This window comes from Misgurnus anguillicaudatus, chromosome 9 (genome assembly GCF_027580225.2).
Source record: "Misgurnus anguillicaudatus chromosome 9, ASM2758022v2, whole genome shotgun sequence".
Classification (NCBI taxonomy): Eukaryota; Metazoa; Chordata; class Actinopteri; order Cypriniformes; family Cobitidae; genus Misgurnus; species Misgurnus anguillicaudatus.
Genome location: NC_073345.2, coordinates 7,167,443 through 7,192,673, shown reverse-complemented (window position 1 = coordinate 7,192,673; position 25,231 = coordinate 7,167,443). Strand labels below are relative to the sequence as shown.

Sequence of the window (25,231 nt, the reverse complement as noted above, 5' to 3'; positions counted from 1 at the left end):
AAAATGGGCTCAGAGTAGTAATCAAAATCCAGAAATAAAGCCAAACACAACCACAAAATAAACAAAAAAAAGAAGAAAATGTTAAACTTGTAAATGTAGGGATTATTCGAGCTGAAAAGACAGACAGGTTTTTTCACTGCTTTGTAAAGGTGCAACTCTCTCTCACAGACTGGCACAGACTCAAGGTGCTTGGTGACATTTACTGTCGACGGTGTTGTTGGAAACGATCCGAAGCTTATCGGACTCCACACGCAGGCTCTCTCTCGCAGTTTCCTTACCGTTTGAGTGCAAATCTACACAGCAATGAACGATTCCAAAAGTACAAAAATACACCAAGACATGGGAGGCGGATATCTGATGAAAGCCTTTTTTCAAATTCGCATGAGGACACAACGGAAAGCTCTACAACTTTTAGCTTCCATGCTCTGTTGCTAAGAACTTAACCTAACTCATTTTTTTGAAAGCTATATTAAAGGGAATGTTAGACTTGAAACGCTCCCTAAGGAGAGGTGCCTTGATAAGACCTTCTTCCTTTCCCAAATACATCCATATCAAACGGCAGATGAAGCACATACTGACGTCTGAAGTAAACGTCCGCAGAAGCTCCTTCCGCCCCTCTGCGTAGGTATACGCTTTGCTGCAATTGTACCACAACAATAACACACATCAATGGTTTACCAAAGTCTCTTTGAAGCGCTTGGTTCTCTGTGATAAATGTCATTCTTCAGAGCCAGTCATCTCAGCGTCATTCTTTGAGCTTTGAAAGGCCAGGGTGTGCTACAGGACACAGAGCCCTGGCCAGCAAACCCTATGCTAACTGCGCTAACTTGTGTCGATGACATTTAAAGAATGTCTAATTAAATTAATTGATTCATAGCTTCATGGTTGCGGAGTTATTGTTTAGGCGGCGATAAATGATTTATCAAGGCTGCATGAATTTGGAGTTCAGGACCTAATTATGTATGACTGAATTTCAAAATGTGAATTAAATAACACAGTTTGCATCCTGATAAATCATCATAACTTGCTGTAACTTACAAAGTAACTTTTACCAAAGTCACTTTAGGGAAGTTTCCGCACTCAACGCTCATGTTTACAATGCTTCTGGGCTAAATCCAAGACTAAATCCTATCTACATAAATAGTGGAAGAGCAATATTCCAAAAATCAATTTACAACAATTAACCCTGACAACTGTACTAGCAGTGGCGGCTGGTCAATAGGGGGCACCGCCCCCTAAAGTTGGCCAGAGAAGAAAGCAACTTTAACATGTTACAATAAAGTTAAATATATAATGCAAATTAATACGAAATAAAATTGTTTAGTTGTACTATTTCCCTGTTAGTCATGTTATCATTTATTTAAAAAAATCAAAACTGAGTTCGTTGTGTGTGTGTGTCATGTTACAGTGTCTGGGGCGCACCCCTAATGAGTGTCTACGCAGGTCAGTAAAAAGGGTAAAAACCTGTGACCTGAGGCTGAGCTCTAATTGGTTGGTTTCGGATCCACCCTGGGGTGCAGAACTGTGCGCCCCAAACCCTCCCACTTATGTTGTAAGCAAATCAATATTGTTTTTATGTCTTTGACCTCATGTATTTGGATCCTTTTCAGAGTCTCATAACCGCATTGCAGACTTTTTAACATGTACAAATCACCATTGTAACATCTATTCACAAATCCCCGACCTTAATTTCTCCAGCACCTCAACTTTCATCTTTTATTTCTCCGTTTGTTTTGCTGTTGTGGCTGGCAATGCGAGCTGCTTGGGGTTTTCGTGCCGTGATGCCAAAGGTTTGAGGATATTAAGTTACATTGCTACGCGATTTAATCTTAATCAAAGAACCTATTAAAATATGAAAATATATATTCACAAATACTTAATATAGGCTATAGGGAATTGTTTTTTTATTTTGTTTTTAATGACCTACCCCAACCCGCCCTACAATAAAGTGACAATTTCTTTACCCGCCCCCGTCGGATTAAATTTTAAAAACTTTTACAATTTTCAGTCAGGGAATACAGTACTCCTTGTAAAAAAGTTTTTGTTGACTTAAATAAAGTGACAAAAGTTGCACTTAACCTTTTCCTGGACACATTATGGCGCATATCGTGATGGATCATCATAGGATTAGCAAGAAATACACAGATTATTGGAAAATCGTAGTAGGGATGCACCGAATATTCGGCCACCGAAAAAGACTTTTATCACTGAAACAATACAGCTGAAATGTTGTGATGATGCAAACAGAAACTGCGACCTGCACATGCTTGTCTGAAGCAACATGTATGCGGTGTGGATGTAGTTAACATCAAAAAGGCGCTTAAGTGAGCAGTTTTCTGTACGCAAAGAGGCATACATGCGGTTGAATGTGTCCGGTCCAGACGTGATCATCACAGTGAGTACGCCCTTCAAAGATCAGAACTCTTGATGTGTAAACTTTAGAGAGAGTTGCGCTACTGTGTCTCATACTGTAATCCATTAACATACATTTGGCAAATAAAGCAATGAAAAACAACGTAACGTTTTTATGCTGCGCTGTTTGGGATTCGCCATCGGCCTCTGTGTGTGCGCGCGTTTAAGTGCCCTCAATAGTGCACACACGAGTGAGACGCAAACAAGCGAACATAAAATCTTTCTGTTATTGACAGGACACATATAAACAAAATTATCTCCACAGTATTCTTTTTTCTAATAAAAACATTTGTTTATGTCTTAAGTGTATGTATAGACTACAGTCAGAAACCAGTCTCTGCTTATTCGCTCTTAAAGAGACAGTTACCTTAATTAAACTACTTAAGTCTGTGTCATTAATGTTAATCAAACAACCCAAGACAAAGAGAAAATCACTTCTGTAGCTCTAAAAATAATAATATATTTAATTTATATAAAGACAGTGTTATGACTCATATAATTCGATTTCTGTACATAATGATAATGTTAGCCCTTATTAATGTGCAACTTTGTTCCTTTTTTATAAATGTTTTTTTTTTATAAAAAATTTATTTATTTGTTATTAGATTTCCCCCACCCCCTTTTTACTGATCTGAAAAATAATCCGATCCGTGCCTCAAAAACTGTAATGTGATCCGAACCGTGAGTTTTGTGATCCGTCACACACCCCTAGTAAAGTTTGTACACAGTGATAGCCATAAATGCATTTCTACTAATAATTGGCATAATAATTTATTTCGGTGTTTCGGTTTCCTCTTTTTCGGTTTTCGATTTCGGCCAAGAATTTTAATTTCGGTGCATCCCTAAATCATAGCAACGTGATACTATCGTAACCGTGAGCCATGTATCTAATCGTATCGTGAGGTACCCTGTGATTCCCACCCCTAATGGATGTGGTGACTTTGCTTTTGAACCCTCAAAAATCTTTAACTCGATTTTTCTCAAAACTGACTTTGTTGACTTTATCAACAGGTGTAGTTGTGTCATTTTTTTGTCAGATTTCAACAAATCGTATATTGTTTTGGCATGTTTTTAATAGAGAATGCCAAAATGTAAATATATCATGTTTGAGAATTTGTTCATTCCGACTCAGTTTGCCAGCATATGTTGTTTAAATGTGATTTTAGCACGATTTTAAAGATGCAGTATCTGTCTTTACACATTCAAGTAGACCTTAGTCTTGCATGACTGAAATAACTCCCTGTGGGCGTTGCAAACTTGGCCTCCTAGAGGTGCGACTTCCCTAAAGAGACTTTTGATATTTTACTGTTTTTATAAAAAAATGTGTTAAGTGTGAAAAAGTATAATTGCAAGGTGCAGAAAAGCTGTGTGTGGTAGACAACTGTTGCTATCTTTCACTTAAACCAGCTGCAAAAAAAGCTTAAAAATTTCAATGGCAGATCTCATCATTACAATAAGAAGCTATCTGTAATGCACAATATAATAAAGTGATGGAAAATGACTTGAAGAACTCACCTATGACATAAGACAGCAGGACGGCCAGCAGCACAGCGGCAGCGATAGCAGACACGGCAGCACATTTCCAGCTGCAGTACTTGGAGGGCTTCTTTAGCTTGAAGGAGCTTCTTGAGAAGGTGTTTCTGGGCAGGAGCCGGGGTGGGGGGGAGTAGACGGTACCACCAGTCAGGGGATAACCAGGTGAAGAGCTGCTGAACAGAGGAGTGCTCCCAGATGGGGTCTTAAAAAGAAAATGCCTAAAAGAGAAGGAAAGAAAAAGGTAAGTTATCCACCAAAATAATTCAATACTCTGCAGCGTGAGGTTACCTTGAAATATCTAATGTTCCTATTATTCTGTACCGTGTTATTATTTAGTCACTAGTTATTCAAACCTAAAGAAATTCTGTATAAAACAGAGACTGAATGCGAACCCAAGGTTGATTTTTTTTGTGTGCAAACCATCTCTTTAACTCAGCTGTTAAACTGTAGTGGTGGCTGATGCATATGTTCTGGGCTTTGATAAATCTCATAAAATCTTTGCTTCAGTGATCTGAATGACTAAAAACCCTGTTCAATGGCTAGCTCCAGGTAGTAAGCTATTTGTTTCATTCACATTTTCTTATTTACTACACACCAGTACCTCATGTCGTTCATTTCGTTCTGACCGTGCCGAAGTGTTCCTAACTAACAGGAGTTCAATTTGCACAATAATGGCTTTAAATGAGCCTCATTTAACACGAAGCTGGTCATTTAAAAAGCACTAGACATTAGACTATTGCCTTGTGTACCACCAGTGACGACTGAATGCATCATAAAGACAATTGCAATCGAGTGGTCAGCGGACGAAATTGATTGTTTTGTTGCTATTAAAGCCCTGCGCTTGGTAATACTCAGCAGTATTATGAATAACACAGCCCGGGCCACATTAACCAGGCACAATTAAAAAGCTTTAGATTATCCGCATCCGACCACATACAGTAACATGGACATAAGATGAGAAAAGATGTTCTTTATGTGCGTACTGTATGCATGTGTTTTAAAGCGCTCTGATATTGCCCGTGATGCGAGATCTGGTTGTAAAGGTGGGAATGAGGGGGCTGTGTGTGTGTTTGGGAAAGACGGCAGATGGGAAGGGGATGAAAGCAGACAACAGTTGACCAGGCAGCTTTGATGAGCACTAGATCTGGCTCAGACTGAGGTCTGATGCTAAACCAGTTTTAGATCTATGTCCATGTGTCTTATTCAGGACAGGAGGTCCAGCTTGACTCCAACAGACCTCTCTGACACCCCCCTGCTAAGCATCCAACAGCTCCCTGTTGCCCACAGCCAGAATCTCCCATGAGCACAGGCCAGCATGCCAACACTACTACACCCGGTTAAAGATCTACAGTTCCTCCAACTAGCTTGTAGAAATTATAACACTTAAAGGATCAATGTGTAGATTTTATACAATCCTTAAGGGCTCGATACACCCGGCGCAATGCGGCGCAATGCGCGACGCAAGTGTCTTTTGCTAGTTTCAACCCGACGCAATGATCATTTTCACGTTAAGGGCCACGTTGTTTAAATAGCCAATGCATTTGCGCCCTCTTTTGCGCCCATGGGCGTTCTGGTCTGAAAACGACGTGTGTTTCGGCGCATTGTTGGCGCGTTGCTATTTTGAGGCAACTAAAGTAGACTACGCCATTGACCAACTAAAACCTAGTCTAAAGTCTAAAGTCAATGGTGCAATATGTTTTTGTAATTTAAAGAGTTTTTGTATAAACGGGACGACAACGCGGGTTTGCTTATCACATAAATGGACGTGCAGCATCAAAAATGCTTTTAAATATAAAAATTAAAGGATTAAAATGTTGATGATTATTATTGAGTCTTTTGGACATAAAGTAGGACTAATTATGAGACGTTAGAAGGTGTAAAGAGCTGCTTCACCTGTAACCTGGTAAGTAAATAAATGCTTTGCTTTAAACAAATTAATCTAATTTTAAATGTTTTTTAACGCAACCCCACAGATTTATTGTATATGATGACTCTGTACCTGTGGATATAGTGAAACATTTTTAAGTAAAGCTTTTTAAAAAAAACATGGTGCTGTCCCAGTGCTGAAACGCTTCGGCTCTCTGCACGTTTGTAAATTCTTTATCACCTGTTTATTACAAATAAAATATTTTTAGAGTGCAAACCTTTTCTTGCATATTTGCTAATTATTTAATGAGATTACAATGATTATGTAGGATATCAATACATTTACAGCAATTAAAAGCCTGCTATTTTTACTTCCATGACTAAAAGAAAACGTCTTTTAAAAGTTTTAATTAAAAAAATAAAAATTTTAATAAAAATGAAAACAACACAATTTTTTAACATTAATTTTAAACTGGTGCTCTTCTTCCTCCACTTAGTTTTTCAGTTTACAAATTCCGCTTTCTAAATAGGGATTAGGCATGGCGTCAGGCACAACTGGCTTTTAAAGGGGATGAGAGCTGAGACTTTCATAAGCTTATTGCACGTTACGCCCAAAACACACCCATTATCTTTATGAGAATACAAACAACCCCTTTAGGCCGTGCGCTTGGCACACAAACCATTTTTCCCGTCGTCAAATTAGCAAAAGTGGAATCGGACACGCCCGTTTAGACAGTGTGCTTTAGACAATGCGCTTAGATCATTAAAATAGGGCCCTAAATGTGTTGTGTCTAGTCTTACCGTGTGTTCACACCAGCCGCGTTTGAGGCGTCAAAACCGCGTCTACCGTGTCTAGTTTGCCGCTTGAACATTTTGAATGCATTCGGAAAAGCAAGCATTTGACGTGCCACGCTAAATGCCTCATTCGCGTTGCGAGACCTCCAGAAGCGCGTCTTCACATTGACTTATTGAAATCACTCGCACTTGACGCCTCTACTGCGGCTGGTGTGAATGCAGCATTGAACATTTTAGAAAATCCTCAGGTGTTTCCCCAGCTTAGTCTGTGTGTGTGTATGTATGTGTGCTCTTAAGTGTAATTTATAGTCGTGCGTAGGTTGTACGCCCTAGCTATGTCGTAGGCTAGCACTTCGCACACTTCAACAATAGTGCTGTGATTGGTCCGCTTGAACCCTAGGTCAAAAAAATCTGCAACCCATTTCTTTATAGGCATTTCCGCTTGCGACGGTAAAAACAAAGATGGTCGCCATGATTTCACCAAGTAAGATGTGATCCTGGATCAACATTTTTGGTTTATCCTGGATCAACGCTTTAATCAAAGATACCCCAACCTACCTTTAACTCAAACCTTAACCATTTTAAACCCTCAAATTAGTGTGAAATAATAGTTTAAGGAGTATTTCTTAAAAGCCCCTAACCCAATCCTAAAACTAAATCTAACATGCACACTAATCTTAATCCTGCAATCTGATTGGTTAATAAAAATGTAGATACAGGACCAACAATGGTGTTGATCCAGGATCACATCTTACTTGGTGAAATCACGTTTACCAACAAGGTCGGGCTAAGTTGAGGAGTGATTTCGCTCAAACTACAACAATAGTCGCCATCTATTTACCTCCATCACTGCTGGTCTTCTGAAATCACACACAATAAGCTGCTTTTTCTTCTTTATTTATGGGTCTACTGGCCAAACTCCTTCTTTGGCTGTTGCACTGCTACTTTGGGTTACATGCTTATATACTGCCTACTAGCGGTCTGCATGTGTAATTGCACGTCGACGCAGAAGTATAAATGAACACCGATGCGTAGCCTATGGCGTGTAGATAATCTGTATTCTACTTTAGCATGATGACACATCCCCTTTGCATAGCAGACACTTCAAAAGTAACAATAACATACAAGACCCCTCCAAATAAATAATGCAGTACAATATAAATATATATTTAAAGGCCAGAAAATATCCCAGAATGCCTCTGAAGTCGAGCCATTATTTAATCATAAGCTTTGACGGACGTGTTAGATAAATCAACTTAAGGGAAGCGTTAAAGCCAGACATTGGGGGCCATGTGAATAATCGACCCTCCGGGCTAAATTACATTAGACTGCTGCTGAAGAAGAGAAGAGGAGAGATGTGTAAAAGGGCGAGTATGTATAAATGGTGAAAGATCGAGAAGGAGGCAGAAGCAAGCGGCCAATAAAAGCATTAGAGTAGTAACATATTCATACAGTGACCCAGAGTCATTAACCCCTGCGCTACAGCTACAAGGTAATAAAAACAACACTTAGGTTTAGCTCTACCACACATACACACACACACAAACTGATTAATGAGCACACGTACAAAGAAAGAAAAAAAGAGAAAGAAATAGGCAAGACCCTGTGGCTATCTTGCGTCTGACTCATCCCTCAGAGTCTGACGTACTCTAATTACAAAATGGCAAGCAGAAGCTAAATGAATTGATACTCTGTGTTGTTCATGTTCAGGCTTTAAGGGTGTGTGTAAAGCAAATACATGTATCGAGACAGATCATTTTTTAACTGTGTGGATCTTTGGGCATATGTTGGAATTGACTGCACTACTTAAGACAGTTGGAGCATCACAAAGTGCTCGTAGAGTTCATGGTCAATGGAGTTTGGCTTTTATTCAGGTGCAATTAAATATGCTCGATTAAGATCCACTCTGAAGCAGATTTTATCAATGTGTCTGAAATTACTCGGAAAGTATATTTTGTAGTTAGGAAATAGCACGATTTCATCTTAGAAAAAAGAACAATTAAAATAATCTATTACTAATGTTGTCTCCGTGGATTTCCTTTTTCAGTTGTGAGACCATTACATTGGCAGTAATGGTTTTGGCATACTTGAGAGCACTAGACAGCTAAGCTGTAGTGAGAAAAGTATTATTTAAGCAGCACATCTATGCTGGTCCAAAGGTGACATTCAGAAAAGTTATCTATAATGGTACAATCTGTTTGAAAAGTAATGTGCAGGTCTGCCTTGCAGGTAAACATTACTGTAAAGTAAACTTTAACACATCTTGATACATTTGATTTTTTATTTCTATTAAATCAAAACAATTTAAGTTAAAGGAATAGTCTACTCATTTTCAATATTAAAATATGTTATTACCTTAACTAAGAATTTTTGGTGCATCCCTCTATCGTCTGTGTGCGTGCACGTAAGCGCTGGAGGATTTAAAAGAGGAACTATATTTTGTGGCGTAGTGGCACTTTTGGGAGTACTTCGACTCGCCTGAAAAGTCCGCTCCCCTTCTCACTCTCATAATGGGAGAGGGAGGGTGTTACTGCGCCGAGTCGAAGTTCTCCCAAAGGTGCTATTGCGCCGTGGAATATGGTTCCTCTTTTGAATCCGCTTAGAAAAGCGCTACGTTTTATTTTGTACCACCAAACTTGCTCGTATAACTACTCGTCTTAAATAGGAAAAACGTTGATGTGTTTGGTCACTTCTAACTTTATCTCTAAATGGTACCATTGAATGAATGGGGCTAAGCTAAATGCTATCGAAGCGTCGCAGCGCACTCCAGCGCTTACGTGCACGCACACAGATGATAGAGGGATGTATCAACAATTCTTAGTTAAGGTAATAACATATTTTAATATTGAAAATGAGTAGACTATTCCTTTAACAAAATCAATAACGTTAAAACTGCTTAATAGAGAAAACACCAATCGTTGAACCTCTAAATACTGTACAACAGATACAGACTTAAAGGGGTAGTTCACCCAAAAATGTTGTCATCATTTACTCACTCTCATGTTGTTACAAACCTCTATACATTTTTTTTTTCTGAACACAACGGAAGATATTTTGAGGAATGTTTGTAACCAAGCAGTTCTGAAACACCATTGGCATCCATAATAAGAAAAATACTGTGGAAGTCAATGGTGCTCCAAAACGTTTTGGTTACAAACAGAACAAAGAAATTCATACAGGTTTGAAACAACTTGAAGGTCAGTAAATGATGACAGAATTTTTGGGTAAACTATCCTTTTAAGAAAAACGCGGGAATTTGATGTTAACCGACCGCGGTAAGAAAAAATCCAACCGGCCCAGCCCTAGTAAGTGCATTAAAAATTTTGGGATTATTGAAATTTTTTATTTAAGTCAAAGAATAAGAGCTGATGGGCAGTATTGGGGAAAGTTACTTTTAAAAGTAATGCATTACAATATTAAGTTACTCCCCAAAAAAGTAACTAATTGCATTACTTAGTTACTTTTCATGGAAAGTAATACTTACGTTACTTTTTAGTTACTTTTGCATTAATTTTTTTTACTTGGCTGAGGCTTGATCTCTTTGAGGCATTGCAGGTGTTTTTATGACTGAGAAGTTCTGCATTCAGAAATTGCATATTTCCATCACAAAAATGTCAAGCTCTGGCCTGCCATCTCCGTTTCTGACACAAACTGGCGCGCGCACATACAGTGTGTAATTCTACATCACTACGTTTAGTTTAATTCCGTACATTCTTTTTTTTTTAAATAAAAAAAATTAAACTAAAAAAGTAACTTGCGTTACATTTTTGTAAAGTGTAACTCAAATATTAATGTGTACATTTATAAAGTAATGCGTTACTTTACTCGTTACTTCAGAAAAGTAATATTATTACGTAATGCACGTTACATAATGCGTTACCCCCAACCCTGCTGATGGTACATACAAACAGTTGTCATAGGGGTGGTTTCCTGGACAGGGCTTATCCTAGTCCCAGACTAAAATAAATGTTTATGCTGAATCAAAACAAAATTAAACAAAAGCTTTTAATAAGTTTTATACACTGTCTTGTAAATATCTAAGTATTATATGATATAAAGAAATTATTGGTCTGGTCTCTCACTCTGCATGCATGAAAGCCTAGTCCTCACGTATGCATTAGACGCGCCAATGTCTCGTCAATTTAATTATTTCTATTTTGCCATAGAAACAAGTCAACACTTTAAATTTATGCATACTTTTGACCAGACGTAAGATTTAGTCTTGGATGTACGCTACGCCTAGAAGGTGCAACAGGTGTAAATTCTACGTAGGACGTAAAGTGCATTTTACATCCAGACTAGTAAACTTCCACTCTGTATCTATTTATTGTTCTTGCTAGTGGCTAAATTAAAGGAATAGTCTACCCTTTTGCCATATTAAACTATGTTATTACCTCAACTTAGACGAATTAATACATATCTATCTTTTTTCAATGCGTGCACTGTACAGCGCGTCGTGAATGTGTTAGCATTTAGCCTAGCCCCATTCATTCCTATGGTACCAAACAGGGAAGCCACCAAACACTTCCGTGTTTTCCCTATTTAAAGAATGTTACATGAGGAGTTATACCAGTAAGTGTGGTGCCACTAAATAAAACTTTTTTTTTGGTACCATAGGAATGAATGGGGCTGGGCTAGATGCTAACACATTGACGGCGCGCTGTACAGTGCACGCATTGAAGAAGGATGGGTATGTGTTGATTCGTCTGGGTTGAGGTAATAACATAGTTTAATATGGCAAAAGGGTAGACTATTCCTTTAATCAAACTGATCTCTGAACAGTGGCGACGGGTGACTTCTTTTTTGAGGTCGCACGATGCGAAGTTCGTCACAACATGTACAGTATGTAGCCGTCATGGGTTTGGTTCATCATTTCAAAATATGTGTTCGCACGTCGAGTGATCCTGTGTGCATCACGTGTCTTGTCAAAATAAGTGCCTGCTGCAGACGCGTCAAAAGGGTTTATAATAAAAAAGACGCTCGCATTTGCCAGATACTCGCATAATCTCATGCGTAATCAGAGTTTACTGTTAAGGGAGTGTCTTGCGTGTATTTTGGGAACTTGAGCGTCTCTTTTATCATAAACGTTTGACACGTGTGCAGCAGGTACTTATTTTGACAAAACACATGACGCACATGGTTCACATGACGCAACAACCACATATTTTGAAAACAAGAGCAACACACGACACTCCGAACACGTATTTTGAACTTGCATCCCCTCGGAAGAGCAGTCACGAGCCGCTACTGTCTCTGAAACAAATATCTTGTCAAATATTTTTTTTTGGCTTGCTAAAGACGAGGAGAGATGAAGAGCATGGATCACAAATGTAAGGAGAGGTTTGGCAGCCAGACAAGAATTTAAGGACCTGTAGCTAACATTATATAAGTTATGAATAAATATCACATTTATTCCTCAGATGCATATACTGTACAACAAGAATATGAATTTTAAGATCTTGTTGATCACAGAGCATTTTAATAATTTAAAAGTCCATGCAGACAAGTGTGGACGCACACTGTGAAAAAGCAGCCCTAAAACTTTTCCCAATGTTTGGTGAAGTATTTGCACAGTGTTACTGGGAAGAAACAAATTTGGCAACTCGTGTTAGCAAATAAACGGCACTGTGCCAACCGTAGGATGCACACCCTACTGGGACATCTCACCAGCCAACAATCCACACCAACCAGCACAAACAGAGCACGACCGATAAACACGGCAATAAGCAAAAACAAGACAAAGCCGTAAAAATCTCACTTTCACAGTAAACACCTTTTCTCTTCACCTGTGGGAAAAGCAGACAGGGCCAGAGCAATTAACAAACAAACAAGATTAAACAGGATGCAAACAAACACAAGCACCTGACAAGGTGTATTAGTATTCTGCACTAAAAACAGTCAGAAAAGTCCAAAAGGTTTCGCTTAATTGGAATTCCGAATTGGTCACCATGCTTTTGTTTTTGGTGTTGAACATCATTTACAAGGCTAATGTCCTTTGCCGTTCGCATGAAATGACAAAAACACAATGTATCGTCGTAGATGTGAGCGCATTGTTTACTACCACACAATGAAAAGATAAATAACTTCAGGAACCCTAGCCAACCAGATACAGTTTAATGTTGAGCTCCATTGAAAGGGACTATTGAACACAGACACAAAAGCACACTGTCTCCACAATATAAGACCCCAGATGCGTCGCCAGTCAAAAACTTCCAACCGAGAGGCTGTTACATTTCGTCCACCGTACTCTCATCCGTCTCCATCTAGTGAAGTGTGTCTAGATAAGAGCCATTCCGACCACTTAAGGAAATAATGTCGCACAACATGTCTCCATTTTATTCCTTCTGGGAATTGAAGTGTCCACACTTCGGCCATTGAGAGCGAAAAAAGCAGGGCTTTAAGTGAGTCTTATCGAAAATTCATTTAGAATACATAACCCAACCACACCACCGGCTCAGCGACCTAATGTAAAAGACTGCTTCCAAGAAAGACGCTATTAATACATGCTCAGAGATATTAAAGCCTGGTTTGTGCATTACGGAGCGTGAGAACAAAAACACACAGCCGAGGATCCGTGCAGGAGAGGAGAGTTATCTTCTACCTAATTTTCTACAGAACTTGGAGGCCTGTTAAGGGAATGACAAGTCATGTGCAGAACAAGGGAGAGAAATGACATTGATGTTTCAAACAAGCCCAAGGGGAGTGCGACAGAACGGAAAAAGAAAAGAAAAAGACAGCAGGCAGATACACAACCTTATCCCCGACGCTTAATAGAGCATTTTCTCCCATTTCCGTCCAGTAAGATGGAGCACATCGTCATTAGCTCCAGCTCAGGGGGGCACTGCAGGAGTCTTAGCCCAAGCAAACCGCCTCTAATTGGACTCCGTATTTGTGTCAGGCAACGGTTTTTCTGGATAAACACTCGTTTCTTTTGAGCGCCAAGCTAAAATTCTTAAGACTGGAGCAGAGGAAAGTTCTCCGAGCTCAAGTGTTCTGTGTACTCTGATACTTTGATATTAACACATTCACACATGCACGTGCCCATGGAGGCTTAGTCGCCTTACTCTGAGATTTCGATGGTGATGTTCCAGTGGAAAATAGGCCAAAAAAAGTTTTCGTTGAGTATTTTTTACAGCTTTTTCAAGAGATAAAATAAAGATTACATTTCGCAAGATAATTCTGATATGAACTGAACCATCTACTGTATGAGCTTTATAAAAGTGTCACATAAAAGTTTAATCTACTGTACATCCAAGAAATGTATATTTAAAAATCTGTCATTCAATTAACGGGAAAATATTTTAGCCACTCATGCTGGAAAGACGAGTGAAGTGAAATGAGCGAATTGTATAGACTGACAAAGATCATTTAAAAGTAGTGACCAATTCACAAATTATTTCTGCAGTAGCTGTTTCAAATAATTCAATAATGTTGCTTTATCTGTGCCAAGTAAATTTTTCCAAAATAGCAGCGTAGCAGCGTTGTTCTATTTAACTATTATTTTTCTTTTTTTATATAATTCATCCATTTTAAGTGACTTTATATTAATAATATATAGGGTCTAACTAATAATAAATAATAAAATAAAAACAGTGGTAACCCATAACCATGCAAAACCCATAACCACACTCTTAAAATGGCTGGGTTATTTTTAAACCATTTTGGGTTAATATTGGACAGAACACACCGCTGGGTTAAAATTTAATCAATCCTGGACTTTTTTAACCCAACACTCAAAAAAATGGGTTTAATTGGGTTTAATTAAAAATATTATGTCATCAGGTTCCATGCAATTTGTTTAAGTAATTCCAACAAACAATAATTTAGTTCATTTTACAAAAGATGTTTAAGTAAACTCAACAAACTTAATTTAACATTTAAAATTTAATTAATGATGACAAAACTTTTGAATAATGCCATTTTATAAACTCCACCCCATTTAATTAGGATTTAATAAGTCCATAACACAAAGTGGAGCTGCTCAATACAACTCAGGGACTTGACGGCCTGACTGTTTAAGTTGATTTTCAATATAGCAGTGTTGATTTTTTCGCTTCTGGGTCCTCTATGTTTCAGAACCTTGCAAATGCTCTGGTAAGCCACGGGCTAGTTGGTTAAATTAACACAGAAACGATTTTTCTCGCCAAACCTACAGTATACAGTCGGATCACAACACCTGAAATATAGCTTATGGCATGAATTGCGTGGATTATAATAGCCTACATTTGTATTCTCTTTAAAAAATAATGATTAAAAACTGGATTGAAGAGACATTCAGTGACACGCAAAGTGCAGAACTTTTCTTTTTAGAGGCCCACCCATCAAATACATTCTTCCTCCGTCACTGATTAGTTCTACAGCATTTTAATTTACCATTTTATTTTTTTCGGACAACCTTTTCGGGAATAAATGGAGGTAAGAAATTTAAGACTTGGGTTAATTAAATTTAAGACCTAGGGTGAAAATCTGGCCATTTTTAAGACTTTTTATGGCCTTAAATTTAACTTTCTAAATTTCAGACTTTTTAAGACTTTTTAAGACCCCGCGGGAACCCTGTTAAACTTATTTTGTTGAAATTGTTTAACTTGATTTGTGTATTTGTAATGTTGATTTGACTTAATCCTGCATTTGCTTTATAGTCAAGAAATTTTAAATTAAATGCCATTTCAAGCTGATTTCAACATGAACAGTGTACTAAATCTGAATGCACTGTAAAAAGTTGTCTCAACTAAAAATAATTCCTACAATTGGTACGTTTTTTTTTAAACATATTTTTAAGTGAAAAATACTTTAAGTGAAAAATGTTAAGTTGAAAAAACTTAAAGGGGACATATCATGAAAATATCATATCATGTTTAAGTGCTATAATTGGGTCCCCAGTGCTTAACCTACAAAATGTTATAAAGATCAAAAGATCAACCCAGTAGTTTTTGTAAACCATTCTCTGCACACTGTAAAAAATACTTTGCTGCCTTAATTTTTTTGTTAAATCAACTCAGATTTACAAGTCATGTTAACAGAGAGTTTTCACAACTTATAAAATATAGTTGAGAAAAGTCAACTTAATTTTATAAGTTATAACAACTCACCTGTAGTTATAACAACTCATCTCTAGTCAAGATAAATAATAGTAAGTTAAAAATGACTTGTAAATCCGAGTTGATTCAACAAAAATGTTTAAGGCAGCAAAGTATTTTTTACAGTGCATGTAAAAAAGATCATAGAAATTTGGCTCCTCGTGTGATGTCAGAAGGGGATAATACCACCCCTGAATCTGCACTATCCAACCACGGCACTGCCATTTAGTTCAGAAATCAGCTCATTTGCATTTTAAAGGACACGCCCAAAAACGGCACATTTTTTGCTCACACCTACAAATTTACAAAATTAACATGTTATAATAAATTATCTATTTGGTATTTTGAGCTAAAACTTCACATACGTACTCTGGAGACACCAAAGATTTATTGGACATCTTAAAAATGTCTTGTGAAATGTTAAAGTTGTACCAATTCTCAAGCTTGACTTGACTTTTCACTTTTTACAGTGTGTGATTTTTTCTAAAAAACAAATTAAAAATACAAAATTGCATTTGCTCGCTCAAAATGCAGTTAGCATCTTTTTGTTAATAACAAATTATAGGCATCAACAGGTATAAGTTAGCTATTTTCAAAAAGGGATATCTTTACTACTTTAAGTTATGGGCTTGCTGCTTGAAAGGCGCACACATCAAACAGTAGGTCAAATCATCCCACCAACCAACTCTTCACTATAAAATACTATAAAAATATGGCAGTGCTGAGAGCACCTCTAAATTGCCTCTGTAAATACCCGACAGTAATGGACGAAAACGATGTGAGAAGTGCTGGGTTTGCACTTTACGGCAGAAGGGACTGTCTAACAGACAAAGCAATATGAGGTAGAGGGTGTTTGAGGTCACGTCCATATGCCCCGACAGAAGTCATTCGAATCTGCCAGCCAAGGGCGGAGCTTTGAAGCATCAGGGGATTGTGGGTAGTCCATCCAATGTCTGGAGGCAGCCTGATGTTTGAAGGATCTATTTGTGTGTGTGTGTGTGTGTGTTTGTGTGCATGTAGAATATTTAAAAGGGAAACCTGCGGTCTCCTAAAACTGGACTGTGTAATGAACAAAGATGCAGCTGCACGCTGGGGTAAAAATTCTACCCGGTACTCGTCCAAACTCCTGCCTGCCGCCCCACCTGGGTCCCCTCGGTCCCAGACTCCCAACTGCCGAGATACTTCATCTCATGTGACAGCTGCGCATTCCTCACTTTCTGTGACTCTCAACCAATCTGTCACCATATGGCCTTGTTCTCTGCTAGCGCTCTAGAATTCAAAGCAGAACTCCTCGTATCCCGTACACGCTGTTGCAGCCCTGCTTTGCATGCGTGCCATGGCATGACCTATTTTTCAGCCGGCGCTTGCTTCATTTGAAAGCGCTAGTCATTTTTTATTTTTTTATTTTAGGAAAGTCTGTGTGTAGAGTCAAATGGTGACAGTTTGTGATGGACATGCAAGCGTATGTTTACATGCGTGTGGCTTTGCAATGCAGCGTGCCGCTCTTGGATTCTGCTGTGTGCACGTGTGTGTCAACATGACACTGGACACACAGTGTGGTGTTGGGTGGGATACTAAAGGAACTGGGTTATGGTGTGGGTGAATAAAACATCTGAACGAAGGAAGGACGGGAAACGAAGAAAGAGAACAAGAAATAGTAACGAATAGAATGTGTCTGTGTGTCTCATAAATAGTGCATATGGCATTAGAGAGGAGTGTAGCTGAGTCAAGAGGAGCAACCATCCAGTCCTCCAAAAGAAATACACTACACTAACACAACAGACAACTACAAAATACAACCCAAAGACATGGCTCAGTGTGACACAATTCACTGTGCATGTGTGATGGGATGTGTATAAAGTCTTCAGTGTGGGTCTCTGTGGGCAGAGTCTCTAGGTGGATATGTGATAGGGGTTGTATCTTTTGTGTATTTAAGACTTGGGTGTAATCACACATTTAGCTCAAACCCAAAACAAAAAATAGTTTATTAAGGGCCATTAAAGAATGTAAAAATGTGAGTATTTATTGTATATGTCAATTGTTAATATGTTAACTTTTTCCTTTAAACAAAACAGTTGACAATATTTATTTATTTATTTTTAAAGTAAGTGTTTACTTGCAAGGTTTTACCTTTGCATACTTGTATGTTTTTATAATTTTTGTAAAAAGGGATTTTAAAAGATAAGGTGCTTTTTGATAATACAATTATATTGTAATGTGTTTTATTTTATTTAGGGGAGAACAGGGGCGAAAGTACAATTTTTTCAGAAAATTTATTTTAAAAGATAATGTTTCAGACAGAGATATATTTTTGATGTGGCACAAGTGTGGTCTATCAATACCAGGTGGAATTTTGAACGACTTCAGTATAATTTCAACATAAGTAGCGCATTGTTACTTTTGATCCTGACAGCTGCGATGAAAGTAACACACAGGTGGGTGATTCTCGCGAAATTTGACTTATGAGGTGTCATGAAACATTTTGATAAAAAGTAAATGCAAAGTATCAAAATAAGATTTACAAACATCTCTTCATGTACTCTTTTGCGCATGATTTCAAATGACATCCTACAAAACAATTTTGTTGTTTTTTCCACATTTAAGGGGAAAATTTTCATTACCGCATTGTGTCCATGACTGGATTTGGGTTCTTTGACATGGAAATATTTATAATTAAAAAATCTAAAAAATAAAAAGCTTCAGTACATGTTATACTATAAACATTTACAGTAATGAAACATGTGGTATTTGGTGATCATTGGTAAATGTAGAGACAATAATAAGGAATATAAATGTGTCCAAGAAAAATTTTCTCATCCTCAAGCAACAATTTTCAATCATTGTTTAAGCCCTCAAGAAACTAACATTTTTAAAAAATTAGTTGGAAAGGACATAATTGACTGTGACACTCAAGATGGCTACCAGTTCTTATTTTTTCTCTCCAGATAAAAGTTGAATTTTTGTTTGTCATAGTACCTAGACAACTTTTTAGTTCTCATTACCGAAAAATGAGTTTGTAAATGAATATATTTAATGTAATATCATGTTGCGGTAATGATACTTTTTTATAATGGTAATCAAAAAAATGTAAATAATTCTATAGGAAATATGTTTTTAAACGCTTTAAAAATATATTTATATTAAGTTCAAACCTTAATCTTATATGTGCAAAAAAATGGCTAAAAGGGCTTTTAAAAAATGTGATGCTTAAGTCTGGATTTCGTGAGAATCACTCAGGTGGGTCACCTGAGTGATTCTTTAATAATTAAATTACTTTAAAATTTCATGTTTCAAATGTTTCAAAGCAATCTGACAGTACAAACTTCAATTTTTGAGAATAAAAAAAATGTAACAGTATGAACACTATGAAAATTAAATTAAATCGAATTATAATAATACAAATGTTCAACATAATGCAACAATTTTAGCAAAAGTAAAGTGTTACTTTCATCTCAAAAGGAACTCCTGATATTTAAACCAGATGTACTTTTATTTTGAAAAACTCTAAGAAGTCAAACTTCAGGATGTGTTAGAGCACTAAATAATGTAAATTGATCAGTACTGTAACACATGAAACCCGAAACATAACGCGTCATAAGAAAAAAAATGACCACTTTAGGAATTTACTTGGTCGAAATTTTGATATTTGTAAACTCTGTCAAGGGTTGCGTGTAGGGATGGGACGATTACCGGTTTCACGATTAACCACGATAAAATGTCCTGACTGTTAGTATTATCATTTAACATTTAATTATCATTACATCCGTGTTTGGTTACCTTGATTTTGAAAACTAGCGGTAAATCCTGTTCAGTCAACATAAGGGATAATGTATTGTATTCATTCACGGTAAACTTATTATATAGATTTTTTTTTACCACAGTATAATAATTTCAGGCACATGAAATATTAAATTGTGATTTAAAAAAATAAAACTTCAGTTCAAATGTTTTCAGTGTGTGTATCAGTTCTTTTTGAACATTTCCATCTCATTTTAACAAAACCATGATAATATTGATATTATCAATTTGAAATTAGAAATTTTCACACCGTCCCATCCCTAGTTGCATGCAAAAGATGCTGTCATAGTTTGGAATGCAAATGTATTGCAAACAACTGTATAATAAAAAATGCTACTGTAATTTAAAAAAAAAACGAACCGTGTTTCAAGTGGAACACTGCTGTTGAGAGCCCAACTGTCCTGAAGCTGGACAGATTCGGGTGTGGAGGGTCCATCCACCGGGGCTGCGGCGGGTGCGTGGCACTGGGGGTTCCTGCGGCTGGCCTGGGTGCTTCGGTTGAGAGAATTAGCCGATGACTGGTGGTGGTTGTGTGGGGGAGGCAAGGGAGGTCGAAGCGAGGACTGACTGTGATGACTGGATGCACCTGAAAGAGGGAGAAAGACGAATGTCACCCTTTTGTGTCAAATCATACTGTAGGACGCTGTTTGAAAAATGTCTTTCAGACCGAACCATCAAAACGTCTAGTCCTATGTTCAGGTTACTTTGATTCAAGCAGTAAATCTGTTTACACATGAAACGTTTGCAGTTGAAAGCACCAAAAGCTGAAATGCTACACATTTGAAACCAGATTGATTATGGATAATGAGATCTAAGCAAACACAAAAGAAAGATGATGATAAAATCTACTGCTAAGAGGAGAAGTAATACATGTTTGGATTTGTATTAGGTTGAATCATCTGTAGTCTCGCGTAGCCAGACCTTCAATACTGAAGGTCTGGTGTTTTTTGCTGCTTTTTCTGGACAAAGCCTGCCCACGAGCTGTTTGACCGACATGTCAAACAACCAATCACAGTTTGTTTCATCTAGCGTCACGTTTCGGACTCCCCACAATAACGAGCCGGCTGGCAACAAGTCAGTTATTGAAATAACCAGCCGCAACCGAATAGCATCTAAATAAACAACATTACTCACCATAGGACAACGTTGAGCACTTCATCAACAGACACATCAATGAGACGCTCCCGTTAAACGTCTGTTTGAAGCATATCTCTCCACTTTTTAACACATACAAGCAATTCAGGAGAACCAAACTTTTTGACTCCACTAACTGCCTCAAGCAAAACTCTTGGACGTCTTTTAGAGAGTCGATGCCGCGAACTTTGCATATTTTTGAGAATCCAATGTTTAGCTGATCATGATAACTGCTCATCATTATCCACGTGAACACGACTGATTCTCTTCCTCAATGGAACGTCAGAGCTTTGTTTTCCAGGGACTGAAACTAATCGCGACACTCGCATCTCCTGGAAATCCGTTTTTTTTTTTCAACCAATCAAAGACGACTTTAACATTCTCACAGGGTTTCCAGAAAAGTGTACGAAAAACATCAGACATTCAGCCAACCGTTTGTGGGCGTGACGTCTGAGGCTGAGACTAAATCATCTGTAAGTATGACAATCTGGAAAGAAATTTGGTTTAAGGAAAAGGAACAAAGTAAAAATAAATATTACAGAGTTTGAAGAGTTTCATTCCAAAATGCGATAAACGGCATTAAAAAAAAGAGTTACCGCCAAAATCAGTATTGTATGAGGTCAGTATTAAAAAGTTAATTCCTAATTTTACGCAAAATCCAATATCCGCCATGTTATTCTGTCATCTTTTCTCCCTTTTTTCCCGAAACGCAAAAAACGCCACTCCTCCTTCTCTGCAGAATGCAATTAATCCGCTCAACCAATCACAGCACACCATTCCACGCATTGTAAACAATAATGGCGGCATGTTGAGTAACAGAATCCTAGTTTTCCTCATCTACTTTGTACTTCGTGATCAACAAACAAACAAAAACAAAATAATACTTTAATGGCATTGATAAACCTGTGGTGGGGAAGAAACATAAGCCATCAAAATCAAATACTTTACACAAGAGGAACTCGGGCGAAGGAAAAATGTTGGCTGTTGTTTGTTCTTACACGACAGCATCATGCTAACATATTGACCCCAGAGGATCTTATTAAAAACTTTACATTATTTTACACGAAGTCAACAGAAATCGAGCAGGACCAAAACATTTTACAACTGATCGCTGTCAAAAAAGTTCAGCGACGACATCCCAAGTATGACAGCAGCAATGACAGTGTTCCTAATATGACCAAGTAAGTGTTTTCATTAATTTCATTAATGTTTATTTTTTAATCCATGTATACCACTAGTCAACTAAATGAATATATCATGGCAAAGATGAATGCACATTTATATATTGATTCAATAGATTTATAGCATTTTGAAAACAAAACTTGTGATGGATTTATTGCATTTTGTAGAAAAAATATCAGTTTTTATAATAAATCTTTGAAAATTATGGGGTTTAATTTTTTATGTTTCTATAACCTAAAGATGCTGAAAGTTTGTAACAGAAAATAATGGTTTTCATCTTGTCACTTTCTAGGTATAGAAAACACGTTTTTACCCAAATTACTCAAAATGGATTTATTGTGTTTTGGAACCAAACTCTTTATATGTCCTTCTAGCTAATGACGTGTGCAAACTAAAACATCAATTTAATATTTATAATACATAAAAGGCTTTGACAATACAGTCAAAGATAATTTTGTTACTTGCACTAAGAAATAAAACAATTAAATATTCAACACAATAAATAAAACAATATCTCTAACAGTCCAAAATAATAATACTAATGCATTGTTTAGTTAACCAGTTGTCTTAGCAATAAGACAAATTCATCATCTCATTTAGAAAAATTCAATAAGAGGAGAAATTATTTGTTTATTTTAGTCAATTCTTATGAATTTAGTTAAGTACATAAAAGTGTTAATTTAATTTGATCACAACAAGATGATTTTTATCACATTTTTTCATTCTATTAGTAAAAGACACATACATAGAAATCAGCTCTTCATACAACAAAAAAATGAAATATTTGCCCTATAACACCCAAGCAGTTTGTTTGGAAGTTTAACATATGTGCCTATAGTGCTAAATGCTACTGTAAAAATTCAATTATCCACACTATCCGACTGCATCAAATGCATTATTGCTGTCATATCTTCCACCTCTATTTGTTTACTTCAGAAAAATAGTCGGCCTTGCAAAGCTAACGCGGCAAATATGATAATACACCTTTCACGCCATCCACCTCTCCTCCCGAAGGTCAAACGGAAGCTAATTTTTCCAGGGTTCTGTGAAAAGAAGAGGAAAGCACAGGATTCAAAGTGCCTTTGTGTCCCTAAGAAGAGGGTTTGAGATGAAAGAGGATTTTTAGACCAACGGGAGATCGGCTACGGTCTAAGGGCCAGGGCTGTGTAATCTCTCTACATGCAGTGTGTTACAGCGCTCTAAAAACGGAGCGCAACAAACCTCGGCCGGGCACAAAGCCCTGCTCTCTCAGCTTACGGTGCCAGAGGAACTCTGGAGGAACTCGTCTGCTCCAACAATGGTGCTCAGAACGCTGGATTATCACACGATGACGTGCCCATCCCGGCCAATCTCCACATTCTCAAACAAAAACCGAGGAGGAACTTGTGCCTTAAATGTGCTGCCACGGCCTTTGTTTTTTTCAAGGCGGCCGAAAATTGATGCGACAGGCGCATAAGAAGGCAGCTCTGAATGGGCTGGTGTGACAGTGGCTTTCAATGGACGAAATCTTTTCTCACATGTGAAAACAGCGCACCGGGGGCCGCAGTGTGAAGTGGCTGAATCAAAGAGGGACAATGGGCCGCTCCTGTGCCTTCAGTATACAAAATGTGGAGCTTGCGGTGCACAGCCAGGGAAGAGGCCTAAAGTCAGTACAGTAATGCAGAGATTACAGGAGACTACAGTTATTAGTGGCGAGTTACACAGGAGAGCTTAAATAAAAATCTTTCACTGTAATGTGTAGGTCTTGCCCGGGCAGAAGGCAGAGGACAGGGGGTCATTTAAGAAGCCTGTGCAAAGAGATATTGATTGTTGTACAGGGTGTGTAGCAATGTCTGTCTGGGAATTCGCTGTCTGGATCTTTCTCCGACAAATGCTATGGCAATTTAATCAAACAAAAAAAGAAACAACGTCTGGCTCATCTGACATTTTGCACTATTGGATATTCGGTATATGAAGGGAAAAAAGTATTTTAGTTCAAAAACAATGCACTGTAAAAAGTGAATCATTAAAAAATACTTCAATTGGTAACACTTAAAATATGTAGTGTTATAGTCACGAAAAATTTGATTAATTTGTGTCCATGGCACGAAATTCAGCTTTTTTCATGCCTTGAGCACAAATGTCTTTTTTGTGAAACTCGCACATTTTTTTTGTGCTTTGCACAACTTTCTTTTTGTTTCATTGTATGTATTGTTTTCTAATTGTTTTTTCCTATTTTCTTACTGTCGTCGCTTGGGGTTGGGGTAAGAATCACTTTCTATTACATTTTTAGACATCCTAACCCAAACCCCAACTCCAGGCGAGACTAGTTTTAAAAAAAACATGTAGAAACCAATGCATAAAAGTACATTCTAACCCAAACCCCAAATCTAACCCCAAACAACGATTTAAAAAAAAAAAAAAAAATGAGAAAACAATACATAAAATGACACAAAAAAGAAAGTTGTGCCACGGACAAGAAAAACTATTTATAGAAATTCGTGCGAGTGACGACAAAGACATTTGTACTCAAGACATGAAAAAAACTGAATTTCACAAATAGATTAATCAAATTTTACACTGTAAAAAAATTCCATAGAAATTACAGTGTTATTGCAGCTGGGTTGCCGGTAACTTACCGTAGATTTAAATTTATGTTTTTTTACTGGCAACATTTTGTTCAAAGTTAAATGAACATTAAACATTTACAAGTCTTTGTCTTTACAGAGTAAAACTAAAATAACAGCATCAAGCAAAGCATTCTGGGAACCAAAATTGAAGCAAAAAACAGTAAAAGGTTGATGATGATTTCTGGTTCCCAGAATGCTTTGCATGAGGCTGTTATTGTATAGTTTTATTCTGTAAAGATAAAGACTTGTAATGTGTAATATTTATTTAACTTTGAGCAGTAAATAACATAAATTTAAATTTACAGTAAGTTACCGGCAACCAGCTGCAAGTAACACTGTAATTTCTACCGATTTTTTTTTACAGTGTATAACACGACTTTCCGTGAGATCAGTCTGAACATTTTAGTTGAAAAACGACATATTTTAAGTGTTACCAATTGAAGTAATTTTTTAATTTAATTTACTTTTTACAGTGAATCAATTTACAATAAGATGTTGTAAATTTTACCTAAAGTGAAACTAACATGAATTTTTTTGTTGAAAAAACTTTTTTTATAATTTAAAAAATAAATAAATAAGAGAAAGCAAGACGTTGGAGGGTCTCGGTAAGAGGTATAAACTAAAGGTTTTAAATAACACATGTGATGATGAGAGAAAAAGACGAATGCAATAAAGCCTTGCCCTTTAAATTAGGTAAACATTTATAGTTCATACGTAATGGCCCATCTTTAAAACTGGCAAAATCAACAAAAGAATATGAAAAAATGCAATATTCCTCCCCAAGACACTGAGATAAAAGTAGCTAAGGATGGTTATCCCCCT

The 25,231-nt window shown here is 37.2% G+C and overlaps 1 protein-coding gene across 6 annotated transcripts in view; it reads right to left on the bottom strand.

Annotated features, from left to right (window-relative positions):
* The window catches only part of tenm2b (teneurin transmembrane protein 2b), a 368,733-nt gene that overhangs the window by 80,108 nt on the left and 263,394 nt on the right, over positions 1-25,231 (bottom strand). For all 6 annotated transcript variants that reach the window (XM_055181247.2, XM_055181248.2, XM_055181249.2 and 3 more), the window contains 2 exons: positions 19,845-20,070; positions 3,928-4,166 (listed from right to left, as the gene is read on the bottom strand). In XM_055181247.2, coding sequence (XP_055037222.2) covers positions 3,928-4,166; positions 19,845-20,070 — 465 coding nt within the window. The remainder of the gene's footprint in view (positions 1-3,927; positions 4,167-19,844; positions 20,071-25,231) is intronic.